Source organism: Scomber scombrus, chromosome 1, assembly GCF_963691925.1.
Source record: "Scomber scombrus chromosome 1, fScoSco1.1, whole genome shotgun sequence".
Lineage (NCBI taxonomy): Eukaryota > Metazoa > Chordata > Actinopteri > Scombriformes > Scombridae > Scomber > Scomber scombrus.
Genome location: NC_084970.1, coordinates 22,263,957 through 22,283,215, shown reverse-complemented (window position 1 = coordinate 22,283,215; position 19,259 = coordinate 22,263,957). Strand labels below are relative to the sequence as shown.

The following is a 19,259-nucleotide window of genomic DNA, read 5'->3' as shown; positions in this document are numbered from 1 at the left end:
ATGTAGAGTTGTCAGTTTTAAATATTTTGTGTGAAAAGTGCATTATGATAAAAAGTGAAAGACTGATGTAGAAGATCCGACTTAATGATCTGGCAACCCTCAGTGTAAATATATGTTAAATATAATTTTTAGTCTCAGATTCGTATCAATATGATAAAATATAAAATTTCTCTTTACAAACAGAACAAATCTTGCCTGTTTCAGACAAGTTGCATCAGCAAATACATATTAATTACAGTCAACGTTTTACAGAGACAGGCTCTTAATGTGTGTTAAGTGACTGCAGATCACAATTACCTGTAGGCTAACTTTGGTACAGTACATTAAATGGTAATTTATATAGTCCCAAAGTGTTTCTGCACTTTTGTGCATATGAAAGAGAGAAGAGAGCTACAGAGAGCAAGCTTTGAACACACACAATTTTATTTTGACCTTCCTCTAAAAAAAGTCTCCAAAGTTAAACCAAATCTATACCATAGTCTGACTATATAATAACAATTATACCCTATAACTGACTCAAAATATCCCACAAGGCAGCACACTCAGTGGTCACTAACCATGATATCTACCATCATTCAAAGCACAGGCAGTAAGAAAAGGTACATTTAGATGCAATTGGAAGATGGTAATGTGTCTAGGATTAGTTTTTGATTCGGCCTTCTCATTCTGATTGCACAGTCCTCTACATAGGACTGTGTAATATTCACTTGTATAGTGAATACTGAATGAATGATTTCGAAATACAGCCTTGACTCTTATGCCCCCCACAAATCAACTTGTCAAAATCTTTCCATTTAAAATGTTCACTTTGTTGTAGCCATCCTCCCATGAAAACAGACACTTGCATTTGAAATAGTTTACTATAAATAGTAAATAGTAAAAAATCAGGGAATTGGCATCCAACATATTTGTTTTTTGATCACAGATCTTCGCTTTGCCCTCTTTCTGTGCATGTGTGTGTGTGTGTGAGAGAGAGAGAGAGAGTGTATGTTCATCTGTTTAACCTCGCCAACAGAGTTCGACAGGGCCTGAACAATCTTCTCATGCGCTGTAGCTACGACACTCTGCCCGTTGATCTCTATGATCCTGTGGCCCACACGAACTCCTCCTCGCTCAGCAATGCCTCCCCGCATCAGACTGCATATCTTAAGGGTAAAACACACACACGGACAAAGAAGAATGTCCTCATGTTACAGGTATACAGTAATATGCTAATTTCATGCCACTGGAAGGATGAGATGTCTGCAGCAATATTGGTCATGGCATCGGAAACCGGGGTAGCATCTAAGGCTGGAAGAGATAGTTTAGACTTCAAAGGCAACAATAAACTGATAGCACATGAAATCCTTGCTTAAGATAATGGGATTTCTTAGGAGGCATTGTATTGGGTGTATAAATATTGCCAGCCTCAAAATAGCAGTTAATCAGATCACTACAACTGACGCAATGTTTCTTCAGTGAATCCAATACAGTGAAAATAAAACAGATGAACAGATTCATCTAAAATGACACAGGGAGGTAACACACACACTGTACCATAAATATACCAAACCACACATAACAGATCACATGTAATACACTCATGCTCACAGAAAGAAAGTATTAATACTTACAATGCCGTTCTGTACACTGAAGCCCAGCTGATATTTAAGATCAGGTCTCTTGATGAGGACTGTGGTAACAGGAGGGCAGCTGACTATGTTCATTTTCACCTGGACCTGATTCTTTAAGCCCTTTAACCCACACACACACACACACACACACACACACACACACACACACACACACACACACACACACAATATAGTATTTTAAAACAACGATTTATAATAGTTTATTTTGTGATTACAAAACACAGTCTTGTTTAAGTCTCTCCATACCTTGATGATTCCCTGACAGGTGGCAAGCGGCAGCCCCACTAGGCTGGTGTTGTTGATGGACATGATCTGGTCCCCGATGCTGAGCTTGCCAGAGCGGGCCGCTGGCCCACCATTCATCATGTTGGCTAAGATAACTGTGGGCAGGATGGAGCCCCAGCCAGACTCCACAATCACCACACCCAGGATCTCCCCTTTACTCTTCTCCAGCTGCAGCTGTGGAGGCAGAGAGGGAGGAGGAGACAGTTTGTCAATCATTGTAACTATTCATCGCAGTATTTTTAATTTTCATCCTACACAGGTACTGACCTGCCACAGTTAAAATAATGTAACTGCAGCACACTGATTAACTAGCAAATGCTCAATATTGGTGTGTCTTCATCAGCATTTTATTTCTTGACTCATGAAGACACAAAATGTCAGTTTGCACTATTAACCCTTAGATGCATGACCTACTGATACCTACACTTTTCCATGAGTGGGGCCTATTTGAGGAATACATGGAAGATTAAACGATAAAAATTTAAAATTACAAAGATATTGCAAAAAAACAACCGCTGGGGTCATTTTTGACCCCACTTATGCATCTAAGGGTTAAAGACTGTAAATCAATCAGTGTGCTCCAGTCTTTTCTTCACTCTAATGTTTACTCTACTTGATCTGAGAAGCCGTAGATTCAGCAACAAACTGCTGGACTATGTATAACTCCTTTTCACTTAAAACTGTCTGATTCCTTAATGACACCTGCTGGAAATTCACTTTTTGCTTTTTCAGAAATTCAGAGAGAGAGGGCTTTGTTTATGTCACAGTTTTGTACACCATGAGACAATATTAAATTGTAAACTGTCCGAGATGTTAGGTATTTTAGGGGGGCTTTTATGCCTTTTTTATATATAGAGAGATGGCAGGATCTCTGGATCTATAAGGCCATTGGAGGCAATGCAGTAAATCATGTTTAGTGCTGCTTTATAGCAGCTCTGGATTTACCGTATTTTTTCATCAATGTGAAGAACTACCTTGATCTCTTAAATTTGATGGATTATCCAAAAACAGACAAAACCATCTGGTTACTTAATCTAAAAATGGTTTCTATATTGAATTTTTAGAAAATGTATTATATTATTATATACATGCAGTTAATCACTTTGCTTAGCTTTTCATTACAGAAGATAAATATCATACACACATCACTGTGCAGTATATGAAAAAGTAAGCTGATCCACACTAGCGACAACAAGAAAACTACATTCTATAATTTTTGTTTTCAAAAGTCTCTTGCAAAAGCTGCCTCAGTATATCACAAATTTAAAACCACTGCTTACCAGGCCCTACAGTACTTACTCCCCAGGTCCTCTTTGGGAAGACTACCTTCTACTTTGCACCTTATAAATGGAATAAATTACAGAGGATTTTAAAACACAAGTGTCTCCACTACCACTAGCTGATTTTAAACTTTTAACCTTGGTCTATTTAGTGATTCTGTGACTGTTTCTGATGTTGTATGTGCTTTAATTTGTCTCTTGCAAATGAGACATTGATTAAAATTAGATTACCTGATTAAATAAAAAGTATATGTACATCAGTACTTCTAAATTAATTTAAACATACACATATTTAATGTGATAAAATGTTTCTTCATATCTCCTACTCTTAGAGGAGTGATTCAGCGGCTGAAGGACACAACCATGTTAATCATGTTTTATTTTCCCAAATTGTTAAAATTACTGGTGAAATTGTATACTTAAACACCTACTTTAGGCAATATGTTGTAAAGCAACTTACTATAAATGATTGTAATAATTATAAGATACTGTACTAGATCAGATTTCCACAGCATCTTGATGAACAGTTTTGAACCTCCACCTCATGTTATTTAAATGTTTGAACAATTGATGGTGTTAGCCACTTAGCCACGATCAGGCAGCTCTGTGCAGAATGCCATATTATATTTGTAATGTCTTTATGTTAGGCATAAACACTGAATAATTTCAGGCCATTTATTTATAGTAATTTATTACATCAGTAGTTTAATTCTCAAGCCTTTATTTACCCACATATTGTGCACAGATCTCAATACTCTCTTAAAGTAGAATACATTTGACTGCTCCCATTATTTAGACCAGCAGATGTTACTAGTGCACACATGAAGCTTTAAGAGACGAACGTATTTTCAACACAGTCAGTTAGGAAGCTTTAGTGCTTCAAGAGAGCCCAGTTTCTCCATCACTACAAATTGCTCATGTTTCTCAAAAATAGCAGCTGTGTGGTGGCGCCCGCGCATCCTCTCTGCTCATACAGCAGAAACTGTTTCACGGTTTATAATTCTCCAAAAGCCTCTGGTAATGCTTCAGGGCACAGTGTTAGCTAAAGAGAAAATGCTGAAGCAAAAAAATCTCAAGTTGACATGCTCTGAGTAGATTTTACTATACCATCTGCCTCTAAAGCTGTCTAATTAGTCAGCTACTGTATATTTGTGTGTTTCTCTAATGGCCCTGCAGCATGAGAGTGATGTCTGCCAACCATAGAGTCCCACACACTGTTTCTGTCTCAGCTTTTCATAAACTGAAACAAACATCTGTTTCATAAAAACACAACCTTGAAATTGTAAGGCATTTATACGTTTGCTGTACATATTGCCTTGACCGACCTCTTTGCAGTTTTCAGAGTTGGAGAAGTGAATGAGGTCATCGTTGTACATCTCCTGGGTGTTGATGATGTCACTGTACTCTTTTTGGCTCAGGTCCTCGGGGTTAATGCCATTGGCTCTCAGAAACTCCTGGTAAGCCACACTGAATGCCTGGCCAATGGACTGAGCGATAAGCTGGGCCTGCAGACAAACAAAAACAAACCTTGGATACTCATGACATAATGTGTGTTTGTGATTGTGTGTTGTTAGTTTTACAGGAGCTGATCTTCGCAGAGATGAATATAAATAACAATTCAGTGAAAGACAGCATCTGTGGCATCAAACAATAGTGGAACTGAGGCAGCCAAGAATATGTTAAGACATAATATGAATTGATTTTCACTGTCAAGAGCTATTTGTTCCCATTGAGAGAGTAAATTTCAATACAACAGAGAAACACTAGTAGTGTACAACTTCCTGCTCTAATGTCAATAAGCAAAAGTGAAGAAAATGGGCAGAAAAACAAAAGCCAAACTAAAGTGAATCATCTTTACAACAGATGATATTCAATTTACTATTTATCAAAATGTCAACAAGGAGTGACACAAGTACATGGCTCCTGCACTTTTAACCAGATGTACCTTAAGGATAGTTTCTGCATTTGCCAGAGGAGACATGGATAGGTGATGAAGTATTTGACAAATGTTAATTATGATTTGGTGGAGAAAAAAAAAGAAAACAAAGAGAAATAGGATTACAATTAGGAGTGAATCTGATCATTCATATATTGTCACAATACCTCATAAACTACTGACTCTAAGGGGCTGAAGGGACAAGACATACTTCCCACTAGCCTGAGTCACCTTGTAAACAACATGTTGCGATTGAGAGTGAGTCAAAACAAGTTACAGTAGCAAGCGAGCAGAAAAGTCAAATACGATCTCTAAATGTAGTGGATAAATGGCTCACGTCCAGCTTCAGCCAATCTGAATAGTGCTCGTACAAAACTTAACCCACAGAAAAAGAGACTCAATCTAAAAATTCACATTATCAGGATCACTATGTTTTGTGTGAAAATATACTGTAACATTGTCCACTTTTATTGATAAACAGTCTTAAAAACTTCCAGTTTAAAATCAGTCCTAATGAGTTGATGAAGGGGTACTTGAGCTCCTCTGACAGGGCTGTGGACACCGCTGCTTTAAATCATCCTCCACCCTGACACTTAATCACACCAATGTACCAAACAGACATTTGCTGCTAAGTAAAAGCTGGAATAAATTGAAATGAGTAAGACGTGATGTGAAAAATTCAATTTGAAGACATATCTTGGCAGTGAGATAAAGTAAATCAAGAGAATGAGAGTACATCATTTGGCTAGCCGGGTCTTTCCAATTGTCATATTTAATTGAATGACTTTTCTTTCATATAAATCTCTTGCAGAATAGCAGACATTAATGGCAAAAACTCCCAAAATCAATACACTAGGAACCACTATGAAATAATTAGGCAGAACAATATAAAAGTCAAAAGTAGGCAAACACTGCATACGGCAAGTTGAGCTACAATAATAGAAACAGTTTATACGTTGATGGATGAGCGGCTGAATGGTTCCATTATAACTGACTGGCCTTTAAAACCTGGCAGCAAAATTAGACGAACACAGGACAGATTGGAGTCCAGCCTTTATACTGACTGGCACAGACACTGAGAGTTGTTGGCTGCTCTGTGGAATATTGTTCATGTTGCCAAGTCTTGCTGAATCTGTTTCAACAAGACAAACAGCAACTCTGTGGGAAAAAGAAAATCTTTAAAAATAAATAAACAATCAAAATTGACCAGCCAATTTACATCATTTCACATCAGTGTGTTGCTCTAACTGTTTAATAAAGCCACATAACAACATTGTTCAGAATTTCCTCATGTCAGCATGGGTAAAATTTGAAACAAAATTCAAGATCAATAAATTATAGAACTTCGATGTGAATGAAGGAAAAACAATAATGTTATTGTTAACTGGTGATGAGGGAAACATCTGGCAATCAAATAACACCGATAAATTAATGATGGCTTTCTTGTCTCTTACTGTCTGTTAACATCAGAGGATTCATCAAACAATCCCAATTTAAGCCCCACTTACGTCCTCAGACTCAAAGACATGGCATATCATCTTGTACTGCTTCTTTGCCTCGGGTGCCCCGGGTGTGGTTTCGATGCAGTCCTGGGAGGCCATGCGTGGCATTCGGCGTCTTGCCATCAAAACCACGATATTCCCGATGTCAGCAATGTAGGATATGGTACGGAGCGCATTGTCCATCATCGTTTCCTGTAGGCATACCAACCATCATCACAGAGTATTCATTAAAAAAAAACTATCATCAATCCAGCTTAAATATAAATCAGTGCATCAAGACCTTGCATGATGATATCATCATTGACATTTTTAGGAGTTAGTATGGAGACAATGGAATATCAAAGGTTTTTGTGCTGCCGACTCTGAGCTCTGCGTTTTTGTTTTTCTCTGATATTACTTTAGCCTCAAATCTTTGGAAAATATTTTATAGCTGTTACCAGCAGTGTACTGTTTCTGACAACAGGTTCTTTTCATTGGTAATAATTCAGAATGGAAGTTATTGTGTGCAGAAGATTTGCACGGGTGAAATTAAATAATTCTTGATAGAAAGCATATGCTTGCATTCAAAACTACAATCTGATGTGACTATAGTCCAATTACACCCCAGTAAATTACATCTTGAGTACACGTTCACCCAAAAATAATGAACAGGTCCACATAAAACACAAAAGTGGTTTCGGTATCAGAGTATTTGTGTTGATGAAACAAACTGATTTAAACACTGTTATCATGTTTGTTCACTCAGCCTAATAATTGTCTTGTGTAATAACAGATTTCAAGAGGCACTGTTTCAGCAGTTTGAAAGTATTTGTCCATGTTTTATTATAATATATTAAGTAAAACTTTATTATAGTTTAGTTAAAAATAGAGTCAGTCATTCTGGAGAAATATAGTTGATATTTGAACTAAACACCCTAACAAATAAACCCCTTCCTTCATACTCCTTCAGAAGCTCCTCCCCCCAAATTCATGGACACGCATTGCCAAGAAGACATCCAAAAAAGAAATATGGCAGAATGCAGAGCAAAGCATCGGCTGTAGAGTCATCTTTGTTCCTCTCACACTTTATCACAAGTGGAAAAAAAAGTCTGGTGAGTACAATAGTACATCCACACTCTCTACCTCTCTGTAGCCTCCCCACTTCTCACTCGACCTGCTATCAGCGTCTTCAGTAGCCGTCTGTCAGCTGCAACCCCTGAAGAGCTGACAGGACAGTGGCCAGACAAACTGCCTTCACCAGGCCGCCAGACAGCAGAAATTTACTGAACCAAAATAGTTTGCATGTCGGCTCCACAGGAAGAAATCAACAGTGTTTGTATTTATTGATTCATTGATATGTTTAATAAGTTGAAACACATATCCATCAGGATATTTGTGTGATTTAAAGCTGCCTGCTCAGATTATGCTTCACTAATCGTGACAGAAACAGACGTGGGGGGTCCCTTGGATTCAGTGGGCATTGACACATTTACTGAGAAAACACTTATATGAATTGGCCATGGCCTCTCTCTCTCCAGTCCGCCAGCCCTCCCCACCATTCATCAGGTGCTGGAGACTGGACACTGTCATGTCCTCACACAGACAGCTGCTCTGATAAACTTTCTTCTGTCCTGCGCACGAGCATGAACACCCAAGCTGCTGATTGGCTGGAACAGTGTTGAGTCTCTCGGACTGAGCCACTTTGTTTGTTTCAGAGCCAGTGCTGTGTATGAACACTGGATTATTTTTTCGTGCAAACACAGAATGGACAGTTTAGCAGATTGTGAGGAGTTTTTTCCTGAATTCGACAAAAAGTGTACTTTTAAACAATCTTTCTCTAGAATAACTGACTCTTCCTACCTTAACACATCACTTCACTCGATGTTTTGTGTCTGGTGGTTTTATTACATTAGCCTAATTAGTTTTGGTGTTGTTCCAGCCCACCTCTGGAGTTGTTCTGACTATGAATCAATGTCAAAAACCCCATGCAAGATGCGTCAAGCCTTTTAATTGCAGAATGAAGGCTTTTCACTGCAAGTCTCTTTCTAAAGAGTGCCAGGAGCAGTGGCAACCAGATGGAAAAGGGAGGAAGATAGACACTGCATTGCAGCACGTTAGTTTCTGCCAGACGGCTGCCCACACACACACTCTGCTGAGACTGCCAGACAGCAGCTCTAACAGAACTATTGCAAATGAATCATCTATCACATACACTGAAATGGTCTTTAAATATGATCCCAAAAACTGCAAAGCTCTCAAAACCTTCCTACTTCTACCAAAGACTCCACCTCCTGTGAGGACTGGTGCTGCTTTTTGTAAAGTTGAATTGCTCGAGAACTTTGATAAAGCTTTTGCAGAAGTAGGGAGCTTTGTCAACAAAAAATAATTTGACTAGGAGAAAAAATGACAGATTAATGCATTTTTTCCATTCATGAGGATTTTAATTTTGACTTTTGACCAAGCCTGCCTGCTAGAATCAAAATCAAAAAAGAAAACAAAACATTATATTTTGTAGCCTGTTAAGTCATTATTAAAGCCTTTTAAGAAATTACTAATTGTGTACAGGTAAGACTATAATTGGGGATTCAAACTAATGTTCAACTAGGAAGAAATAACCTTATTAAAACTATAATAACAGATTGTGCTGCAGTCAAACAGCTGGCACAGTGCATGCTCTCCGAGTACCCTCCATGCACAGATGTTCATGCAGCAAAATCTATTTTCATCCTCGGTCGAAGGGAATTCTGACAGTGACGTCATGAGATTAAACAAATCAGTGGTGGAGTTTCATAAGAAGTTGTGTCTACAGTTAAGATGCAGTTATGGTAGCTATGACACAACACTACTCAATTTGTGAAGTTTGTGTAGCTCAGTGGGAGCTTTCAAACAGTTGTTATTCTCACAGTTAGATAAGACTCAGAGAACAGAGAAAAATATGTTGCATGTGCACTTGCTGGTACTCACCTGTGAGTCTGCATTGAGGACTTTGATCCTCTGGGTGGAGATAAACAGATCGACCTCGGTGAGGGTTTGAGCATCTCCGTCTGGGCTCTGCAGGAAGATACAAACAGAAGAGCTGGTCGCATCGTCTCCTTCTACTGTTCAAGACCTTTAAACCAAACTTGACTGTTCTGATTCACGACTGCCTGAATGATGCCTGTGTTCAAAGCAGGCAAATCACACTGTAGTTATCCAAAATGAAAACAGGCATGCATGTGTAGTTTAGATTCCAGCTGGCTAGGGAAATGCTAGTTAGATGGACAGGTCGTTGAGTCTAAAAGGTGAGGTGGAAAAGGCAAAAAAAAAAGGCAAAAAAGAAAGTGTCCTGGCACAAGGTTGGAGAGCTGGCATGGAAACAAGAAACAGCATAACGCTAAATTCTCACCAGCTGGCTGTTATGCCAGTGAGAGTGATGTAGTTTCAACACAGAACAAGCCTGTACACATTTCCACTGACTGATAAAACTATATTTTATTTGGTTTAAATAAAATTACCTAATGAGGAAATTGTGCTAAATATTGTTTAAAAACATATACTTGTAATTAAATATTGCATGCATAGATGTAAATTTATTCATAAATTCGTTTCGAAGAGGTGACTTGTAGCAACCATTAATACATACGTTTTTATTACTGCAAAAGTGTGTGAAGATGCATGGAAGCTAAGGAAATTAATTCTTGATAGATTCCTACAGTTCCATTCCAGCAATTAATTTGTGATAAGGTGCTGTAATGTATTTTGAATGTATCTGCTTTGTCTATTTCTAATTGAAAAGATGTAGAAGTTTCCCACAATGCCTTTTTCCTGCCCCCAGAGAGCAGGTGTGAATTTGTAGTTTTCAGTCGCAGCTTGGCATATGAGCAAAGTTTGTGAACTCCAGGGATATATGAAACCATCACCAAGAAAACGCGTCCAGAAGCTGAGATTGTTTACAGATGATCCTTCTCTCCACCGAATCTCAGTATCACCAGAGTGTAAAACAAGAGCAGCAAATATGTACAGAGAACTATAATTGTGTTCTGTATTGTGAGAGAAAAACTACATTAATCCCACAAAAATCAGGCATGCACAGAATTGCAATCTCCCAAATACATAATTGAACTTACTTGAGGCTAACATCAGTGTACAGTCAGTACAAAATTGGAAAATTAGAGTTGCAGCTGATGACATAAATCTTTGCTGTTTTCTTAACTAAAAATATGTATTTGTCCTGAGGTAAAAGGCTGTTATTTGTCAGCATAAACTAAACTAAACTTTTTCCATTTCTGTTATTATTTCCTGTTATCTTGGCACATTCATGCTGTGAGGAAGCTGTGTAAACGGGTTGGTAGACATGTCTGGTTGGTTTTTTAAGTCCTACAAAACTTATGTACATAACTCTTATTACATAACTTATTTAGTGCATTGGCTGCATATGTTTTGTACTTGCGAGGTGTAAATATATATATTTCTTATCTCAATAACAATTACACAGCGTTATTGTGTACTTCCGACTGGTTCTACTCTTATGCTTTACAACATAACTCCAGAAACAATATAAAAATCAATTTTTCCCATTTTAATCGTTTTGCTAATACTGAACTTACTGTAAAAGATTAGGTAAGCACTCCTTTCAGTATTATGTTTTGTATAAACATTTAAAAAAAAAAATCTGTCACTTTTGGGCTTTTGAAGGAATCTCCCTGCCAACATGTTCGTCTTACTGTAGTTCTGGCAAACCTGATAAAGATTGGTCCGACTAAATTAATGAACAAGACAAATGTACGAGACACAGATGGGAGGGGATACACAGAAACAGACACATACAAATGAAATGAAAAAGAAAAGGTGAGGGTGGAAGGAAAGTGGCCAAAGGGTCCTTCTTTTGCTCTGTTTATTACAAACCGCCTTTTTCTTGATTTTGGCAGCCTTCTGTACCCTCTGGCAGGCAGGCAGGCAGGCGAGCGGGCAGGCAGGCGTTGGGACAGGACAAGGTCAGCGGATACGGGAGCACAAAAAACAGGAGGAAGAGGAGGAGGAAATAAAGAAGGCAAATAAAAGAAGGTCAGACAGTAAAAGCCCCAAACCAAACGGCAGGTGTGATATCGCTGCTCTCAGAAAGGAAGAGCCAGAGACAGAGAGAGGGAGAGAGAGACAGCATGAGTGTGTGTGTTACTGTATATGTGTGTGTGTGTGTGTGTGTGTGTGTGTGTGTGTGTGTGTGTGTGTGTGTGTGTGTGTGTGTGTGTGTGTGTCTGTGTGTGTGTTTGTGGAGATAGCGTTCGCACAGCCGTGTTGGTTATCAGAAACAAATCAAAACAGCAATTAGAGAGGGTAATAATTGCTTTTTTCGCTATTAATCAAATCAAAAAGCATGCAAACATAAATCAATACTGTTCCTGCATCCCTGAAATCTAAATAAAGCTGAATAAAGAAGAGCTGAAGATTTGGAGGGAGTTTTTTTTTACGTTGTTTATTTCTCATTATCATTATCATTTGAAGTGTCACTTCTGTGGTCAGAACATTCACCAGCAGGAAGACAAACAGAAAAGGCTCCCATTTCTGAACGTATTGCACCTAATTAAAAATTTCAAACTGTCGTGTTGTGCTGCTCGTACTGCTTTCCACGGTCAGGTCACAGTCTATTACCGGGAAATACATGCTGGAAAACAATCAACAACAATCAGAGAGGCAGGGGAGTGGATAAAGCCCGGAGCAAGGATTTAGACTGTGCACTTGGGGTTTGTTCTCTGGGCTGCATACAAAAAAAACCCAACAAAACAAAATAAGGTTGAGTCACCATGTTCAGAATTAAACAGCTTAGATAAACATAGAAGCAGTTTTACACAGCTAATTGTGTTTTTGATTAAATCTTCAGTGATGGCCTTTATGTCGCTGCTACACTTGTTGAACTTGTTGATATTCTTTTGGAGTAAACTCCCAACACTTTGTAATCTTTAAAATCAACCCTTCTGTATGAGGTTCAAGTTGAGCTGCTGCCGCTTTCTGCATCTGCCATTGACCAGAGGAAATTATCTTGACCCTCATTACATTTCAGTGTGAGGCTGGATGTTTGCCTGAGCTGCTGCAGCCACTAAGACAGTATAAGCAAAAAAAAAAAAAAAAAAAAGAGCAAAGAAAACAGCCCAAAGGGAAGAGTCATTTTCAGGTTTTCATTTTTGAAAAGTTTCCTCCTCCGTGATCAGCTCTCATACCATACAGACATCTGAGGCTTTCAGCAACATCTAGAGTACTGCTTTGCTGAGAAGCTGAGCAGGGAGGACACAGGCTGCAGGAAAGAGTGAGTGGGGGGATGAAGCTGCATAAATATTACATCAAACAGAGTGAACATCATGCCAAAAAGATCTGCATAAATAACCTATACAGGCTTGCTACAGTTTACCTAGCATACTTCTTTTTGCTCAGTTCAGCACGACAGGACCTAAGTGCGTTTCTAAGCGTGTGCATATAATGTTTGTGCGTGTTCGGGTTGATAAGGAGCAAACGTACAAACATGACTTCACTGCACTGCATGTGCATTCGGCTTGGTGTGCAGTCGACCGAGTCTATTTCAATGTCAAAGATTAAATGTCAGTTGCTGTACAGCTATTCATTTATGCACGAGGAACAAATCAAGGAGATAATGGACGACATCTTGCTCAATGGACCCGTTCCAAGCAAGGGAGCGCACTAAAAGGTGATAGACAACTGTTGCCATGGTTTCATCCTGACAAGACTTTTTTGCAGGGAAAGTAATTGTGCATGACAGCAAGTGAGTGAGAGAAGAACTGAACACAGATTGGATGGATGTGAAATGATGCCAGTAGACATCATGATTGTGGTGAAGAGAGCTTTTAGACTGAACCAGCAACAGGGCCTGAAGGACCTTCAGACACCTCTCTCTGTTTCAGAATGCTACAAGGATTTTGAGGTCAAACTGCAAAGTTGGATTCTTGTCTGCAGCACAAAATATTGAAAATACTGAATTTTTTTTGCAATGAATGCATATCCACATTCATGACTTTTTTCTTTAATTACATATGCAATTTTAAATGCAATACTTTAATAACTTTGTCAGTTTGTCAATTTAGCTTAGGCAAAGTTCTTAGATGGATGCATGTTTTAAGACAAAATGTAACAGATTTTTTCATTAGCATTTATATTGCATGATCATATAAATACCAATACCACTTTCAGCTCTCTTCAGCAACAATTCAAAATACGTAATCTCCATGAGCAGCCATCTGGAGGACCAGTACTGTAGAAGTGAGTAGTAACTTGCACTATGCTGGAGCATGAAACACAGAGGACGAGGAATGAATGGGGGTATTACCATATAGTGAGGATAGGGCCTAAGTAATCTGAGTCTGTCCTTCTGTCTGCTTTAGAAGAGCAATTATCTTTCTGACATACATTGGGTCTACAGTACCTGATAATATTCAGTTAACCACTGGACACACATTTAAAAGTTTATTTGCTTACAGTACCATTATCAAAGACAGGATTGTGGCTGAAAAAGACACAGACTTAAATTTATAGAAAACGACCACTGCTGGCCTTTATTTACTTTTTCATTTGCTGATATCATGCACGGTTTGAAATTAACTGTTATAAAAATTAGATAAGGGTGAATTCCATGTGTCAAGAGTTCATGTAGAGTATGAGTACATTTCTATATTTATGTGAACTGTTTGATACTTCCTGTTTCAACAAGTTGCTGAGGCTGGCAGAAAGAGATTTCAACTCTATATGTATCGTAGGGTTAGAGACGGGTCAACGAGTGGAACTTCTGCATGTTTACTTAAAAAGGGAACTGAAGAACCGTTATGATGCTATCTATGGAATAAGACTGCTAAGGTGTTGAGTAACTGTTATGACTACTATATGGAATAGACCTGCCTGCTATGGGAGGGGGCTGAACAACGCAAGTAAAGAACAGTATAAAACCTTTCTGACAACGCTCCTCTGGGAGCCTTTTCGCCTGTAACCGTTGTTGTTGCATTTGTAAAACGCTCCGCTTGTACAAGCTAATAAATTCAACTTATGTTTTACTATTCTGAATCCAGTCTCCTTCCTTGAGAGTGATATAGAAATTCTCATAACATTAACAACTGAAAAGGACCCTGAAGTCACGTTTCAAACTTGAACATACACACAGTTCAATAAGCTTCTCTGTCTCTTATTCTCTACTCTTTAACTCTCCATGAATCCCACCAGACAACCACTCTCATATGTATACATCACATCCATGACAAGTCTCATTACAGCATGTAACTTTGTAAAAGTGGATGGCTTTGCAGGATGTCATTTAATATTTAGGAATACAGCTGAGTGTCAGTGTTCATGACAGGGAGTTAAAAGAGACTAGTGTCTGGGCAAACAAAACATCTTCTATGCATACAGTCATCACGTAAGAACATGATGCTATTTGATTATATTATTATTACCTGACAGAAGGAACCTGAGGTCACTGGTGAGTAATGTGAGAAATGTCAAATGGTTTAAAATCCAGCTATTCTGTTGTTTCTATAAACACGGAAACAAGCAATTTGAGCTGTTAAGAGTGTTAAAATTTAACACAGCTATCAAACTAATGGAGCTGATCTTCTCTATGCTGCACTGGTACCATCCACAGTATTTCTCTCAAACCGGAATGTCATCATCACAACAATATTAAGTAACAGCAGGGAGCAAGTGTCAACAAGGGAAATATAAGGTTTACATGCCAGCAGTCCCATTATCCAGCCGGCTGTGTTGAACACATGCCCCGTGGCCCAATCTGGCAAAGTTGTTTAGTTGCCCTAAAAGTCCACTCATGCCTAATATATGACTCTAACTGCATGACTGTAGACACAAACAGCACTGATGTTCATGTAAATTTTATTAGGAGCAACATGAACTGGACCTTATCTGAAAATACCTCATCATATCTGGTAAGTACAAATGGAAACAACATGCTGAAATCGCAGAGCTTCACTTGGAGTCTGTGAAAATGCTTTAAAGACAGCCTCTTCTATTTTTCCCTTCCAGATATGTACAGTAATGTGAGAAAAGTATTCCCATACTGTATGACTAATACCATCAAACATACAGTATTAGCCATGTAAAGCCGTTGGACATATTTCCTCCAGGGCCTTATCACAGAGTTTTGAGTGAGTGTTACCAATGAAGTATAAACAACAACAAAACATATAACATTATGCTGGTACCCCTGGGGACAGAGGACAAAACTGCAATCATATAAAGTGCTGTTTCAGTGCAGGACTGTAGAAAGGTCAGGGGCCAAGGTGCTTTATCAACTCGGCTTTACCGCAATTCAGGACCATTTACATATAGACTCCTTTATTGTGCATGTGTCTCTATATTTGCCAAAAACCTGCTTGTTATAAAGCATTAGGCTGCTTATTAACCACATGTTTATGTAAATAACTGGGTGCGTCATAAACATATTTTTTCATATGCTTATGTACTTTCTGTATTACTGGAAGGTTCCACTAGAGGGCACATCTAAGAACTAATTTTGAATGAATAAAACAATAAACATGGTGACACTCGAGGAGGTTACTATTTTGTTAATTCTGACCTCACAGACTTGTTTCCATTTATCTTTGCAGGTTTCCATATTAATTTCGAAATGATACTGATCTCACGCCAGCTATTCTGACAAGCATATTTGTCACTGTGCACAACCAACGCTCCAAACAGACAAAGGATATGCGAGGCAGCATGGGCATGCACACAACAAAAGCGACTATTGCAGATATAGATATGACATCTCCTTTTTTTTGGTTACTTCAGGAGCACATTTAACATTTGACATCTAACTAAACAGTATACCGTAACAATATACAAGATATACAACAATATACAATATACAAGCAACCAAAATGACATACATTTAAATTAGGCCTTCCCTTTAAACTTAAACATTTGTTCTGTAAACATTTACCTTAATTGACACCATATTAAATGATGTAACATCAATGTCTCTCTTTTATTGCTCAACAACGCCAATTAAATGTATTACTAACTGCTGAAGCCCCAGCGTTAGATAAATCTAATATGTTTTGCACAAAAGGGGGACTGTGGACTTTATCCCTCCCTAAAGCAACTACAAGAGTTTTTCACTTCTTATAAAACTCAATATAATACTGATGCCTCTGTATGACCTACATAAGCAAACGACACCATCAGCGAGAAGATTGGCTATTTCTATATAGTTATTTTAAATGCCTGCCACCTGGTCAGATTTCTCGTACAATTATACCAAATGTTTTATGGCACGCAGGCTGGAAGAGCTTTTGTTTCCATTACATGTAGCACTTTAACATGAGGGAGTACATTTCTCTTTGTTTGATAATGTTAAAGTTAAAGTTAGACTTCTTGTTTGCTTCCCGCATAATTTGAAGACAGACAAGAGAAAAAGAGAGCGAGTGTCAACGCGCTGAGAGCACAAGTGAGAGAAAGAGAGAGAGAAAGAGCAGCAGTGGTTGAGCAAGCTATAGAGTGAATGAAGATAGCGAGTAGTGGTGTAGAAAGAACTAAGCAGTGAATGAAAGGAATAAAACATTATTTTCTGAATTTTTCACAGCATTTAATTCTAAAGCACCAATAAACAGGTCCACACCTCCACACAACCCCGTCTGATCCTCCTCACATGTAACCTTGGTGTATGAACCGTACTAAAAGTTTACTTTGTTACACCATTGCCATATTACAATTAGATACATTACCTAAACGCTATGCATCCTACAAACAGCCATGTTTAAAAAAGAAAAATAGTATTAAAACTAACTTGTGTCTTTCTTTCACTCGCTTCCAAAACAAATGCACATGCTAGCCAGAACAAGGTCTATGTGACACAAGGTGGTGGTGGGAAATGCAGTCTTCATTCCAGGACACTACACTACCACTTTTGTCCACAAGCCCCATCAAAATCAACACAAAATTAAAGTTCCTTGTAGACGCTTTAACTTACATTGTAAGCATATTGAGAAGGGATCTTCTCATGGTCAGTCAAAAGTACGAAAAGAGTCAAATCTCAAACACCTCAAGTATAACTACACGTGCCACAACAGTATTTGTTCATAAAGTAAGCAAAAATTGGTTGTCATTGTAAATATTATGACAAGATTTTTTTTAATGTTTATGGATGTTAAAAACAGACTTTGACATTAAAACAGGAGAAATAGAGAGTGTTTCATTCACAGTTCTTGAAAGTTAACGAGAAATGCAAAAGGGACTAGAACTGTAAGTCCTGATTTAGTTCCTGAGGTTAGTTCTAGGTTACTTGGTCAAAAATTGAGTAAAAGGCTTCATTTAGAGCTGTGTAATTCCTGTGTGTGTTTCTCTTCATGACTCTGCCCACTAGATATTTTCAGGTGAAAACACAACACAACGTGTGTGCATGTGTGTGTTTGCATGTATGTGTGCCTGGATGTGGGTGTGACTGGATGTGGGTGTGAGTACCTTGACCCTGCTGACTGCCTCCTGGGCCTGCATCATGCGTATGTTTTTGGAGGGGTTCCTCTCAGACAGCAGCTGAGTGGAGCCCAGGTAGTTAGCAGCAAAGATAATTCCATCAATCAGGTCTTCTGGCTCACAGGGTCCTGGGACTGGGCCAGAGAGAGGAAGAGAAGATGGTGATTAACAGGGAGACAAGGGGAAGGACAGAGTGCGGTTAGACTGAAGGGGTCGGGTGTGCCGTGGAGAGGGTATTGTAATCACTGCAGTCAACGTGCTGTGTGGAGAAACAGAGACAAACACTGTCACTCTGGAGATGGAGAGATGGCGATAACACACTAGGTGAGCAGTGAGATGGCCACTGGCTGTGAGCTGATGGAGATGCTGTGTTGGGAGGGGGCTGGGCTGAGATTAATCTGCGTCTGTGATATGTAGATGTGGACTCTCAGACATCCGCTCAGGGACACAATGCACTGTCATGATCTGAAGGAGCAGACAGGCAGCTAAGCCCATCACACATTATTAGGCCTAGCATCTGCCCAGAGGCAGGGAAAGAGCAGCAGAAGAGTTATATCAGGCCTGAAAAGGGACAGACTGAAGGCAAAGCAAACCTTGGAATCCATCCATGCAATTACAATATTTAGATTTCATCACCAAACAGGTGTGCAGACAGATTAACTTACCATCGACAAAGCTGGGGAACGACGCAACCTTCTTTGTTGGCTAGAAGACAAAAACAGGATATGATGGATAAATCTTTGTGAATACGTTTACAGAGAACTTAGCATGTATCTGCGGTCTCCAATAAACCAATCAAAATGATGAAGCTTCATTCAGTTTGTGTAGACTGTTGTGTTACATAAAGGCTAGGCTGTGCTGCTATTCTTAATCAGTAAAATTAAGCAGTAAATCAGATATATTCAATTTAGGGAGTGGGTCTAGATCAGGCTTACACTGAAGCATCTATTCACATTTTTGACTTGATGAACTGTGAAACCTGCTGATTTACCTCAGGGGAAATCAAAAAACATGGATGAGAAGAGACAAAGTAAAGTAACATCCCACCCAGTACAACTTTCTGTCTTTGTTAAAAACAGTATGGAGGGAGTTTTTAGTTATAAATCAACAATTACATTTTGTGACTTTTCAATATTTTCATTATTACATAACCAAAGTTATGCCAAAATGACTCCTATTCTGT

The 19,259-nt window shown here is 38.7% G+C and overlaps 1 protein-coding gene across 2 annotated transcripts in view; it reads right to left on the bottom strand.

The window, feature by feature from the left end:
* apba2b (amyloid beta (A4) precursor protein-binding, family A, member 2b) overlaps positions 1-19,259 on the bottom strand; it is a 68,481-nt gene that overhangs the window by 1,856 nt on the left and 47,366 nt on the right. For both annotated transcript variants that reach the window (XM_062423281.1, XM_062423291.1), the window contains 8 exons: positions 18,742-18,781; positions 18,065-18,210; positions 9,581-9,667; positions 6,644-6,829; positions 4,525-4,704; positions 1,881-2,093; positions 1,614-1,733; positions 1,005-1,145 (listed from right to left, as the gene is read on the bottom strand). In XM_062423281.1, coding sequence (XP_062279265.1) covers positions 1,005-1,145; positions 1,614-1,733; positions 1,881-2,093; positions 4,525-4,704; positions 6,644-6,829; positions 9,581-9,667; positions 18,065-18,210; positions 18,742-18,781 — 1,113 coding nt within the window. The remainder of the gene's footprint in view (positions 1-1,004; positions 1,146-1,613; positions 1,734-1,880; positions 2,094-4,524; positions 4,705-6,643; positions 6,830-9,580; positions 9,668-18,064; positions 18,211-18,741; positions 18,782-19,259) is intronic.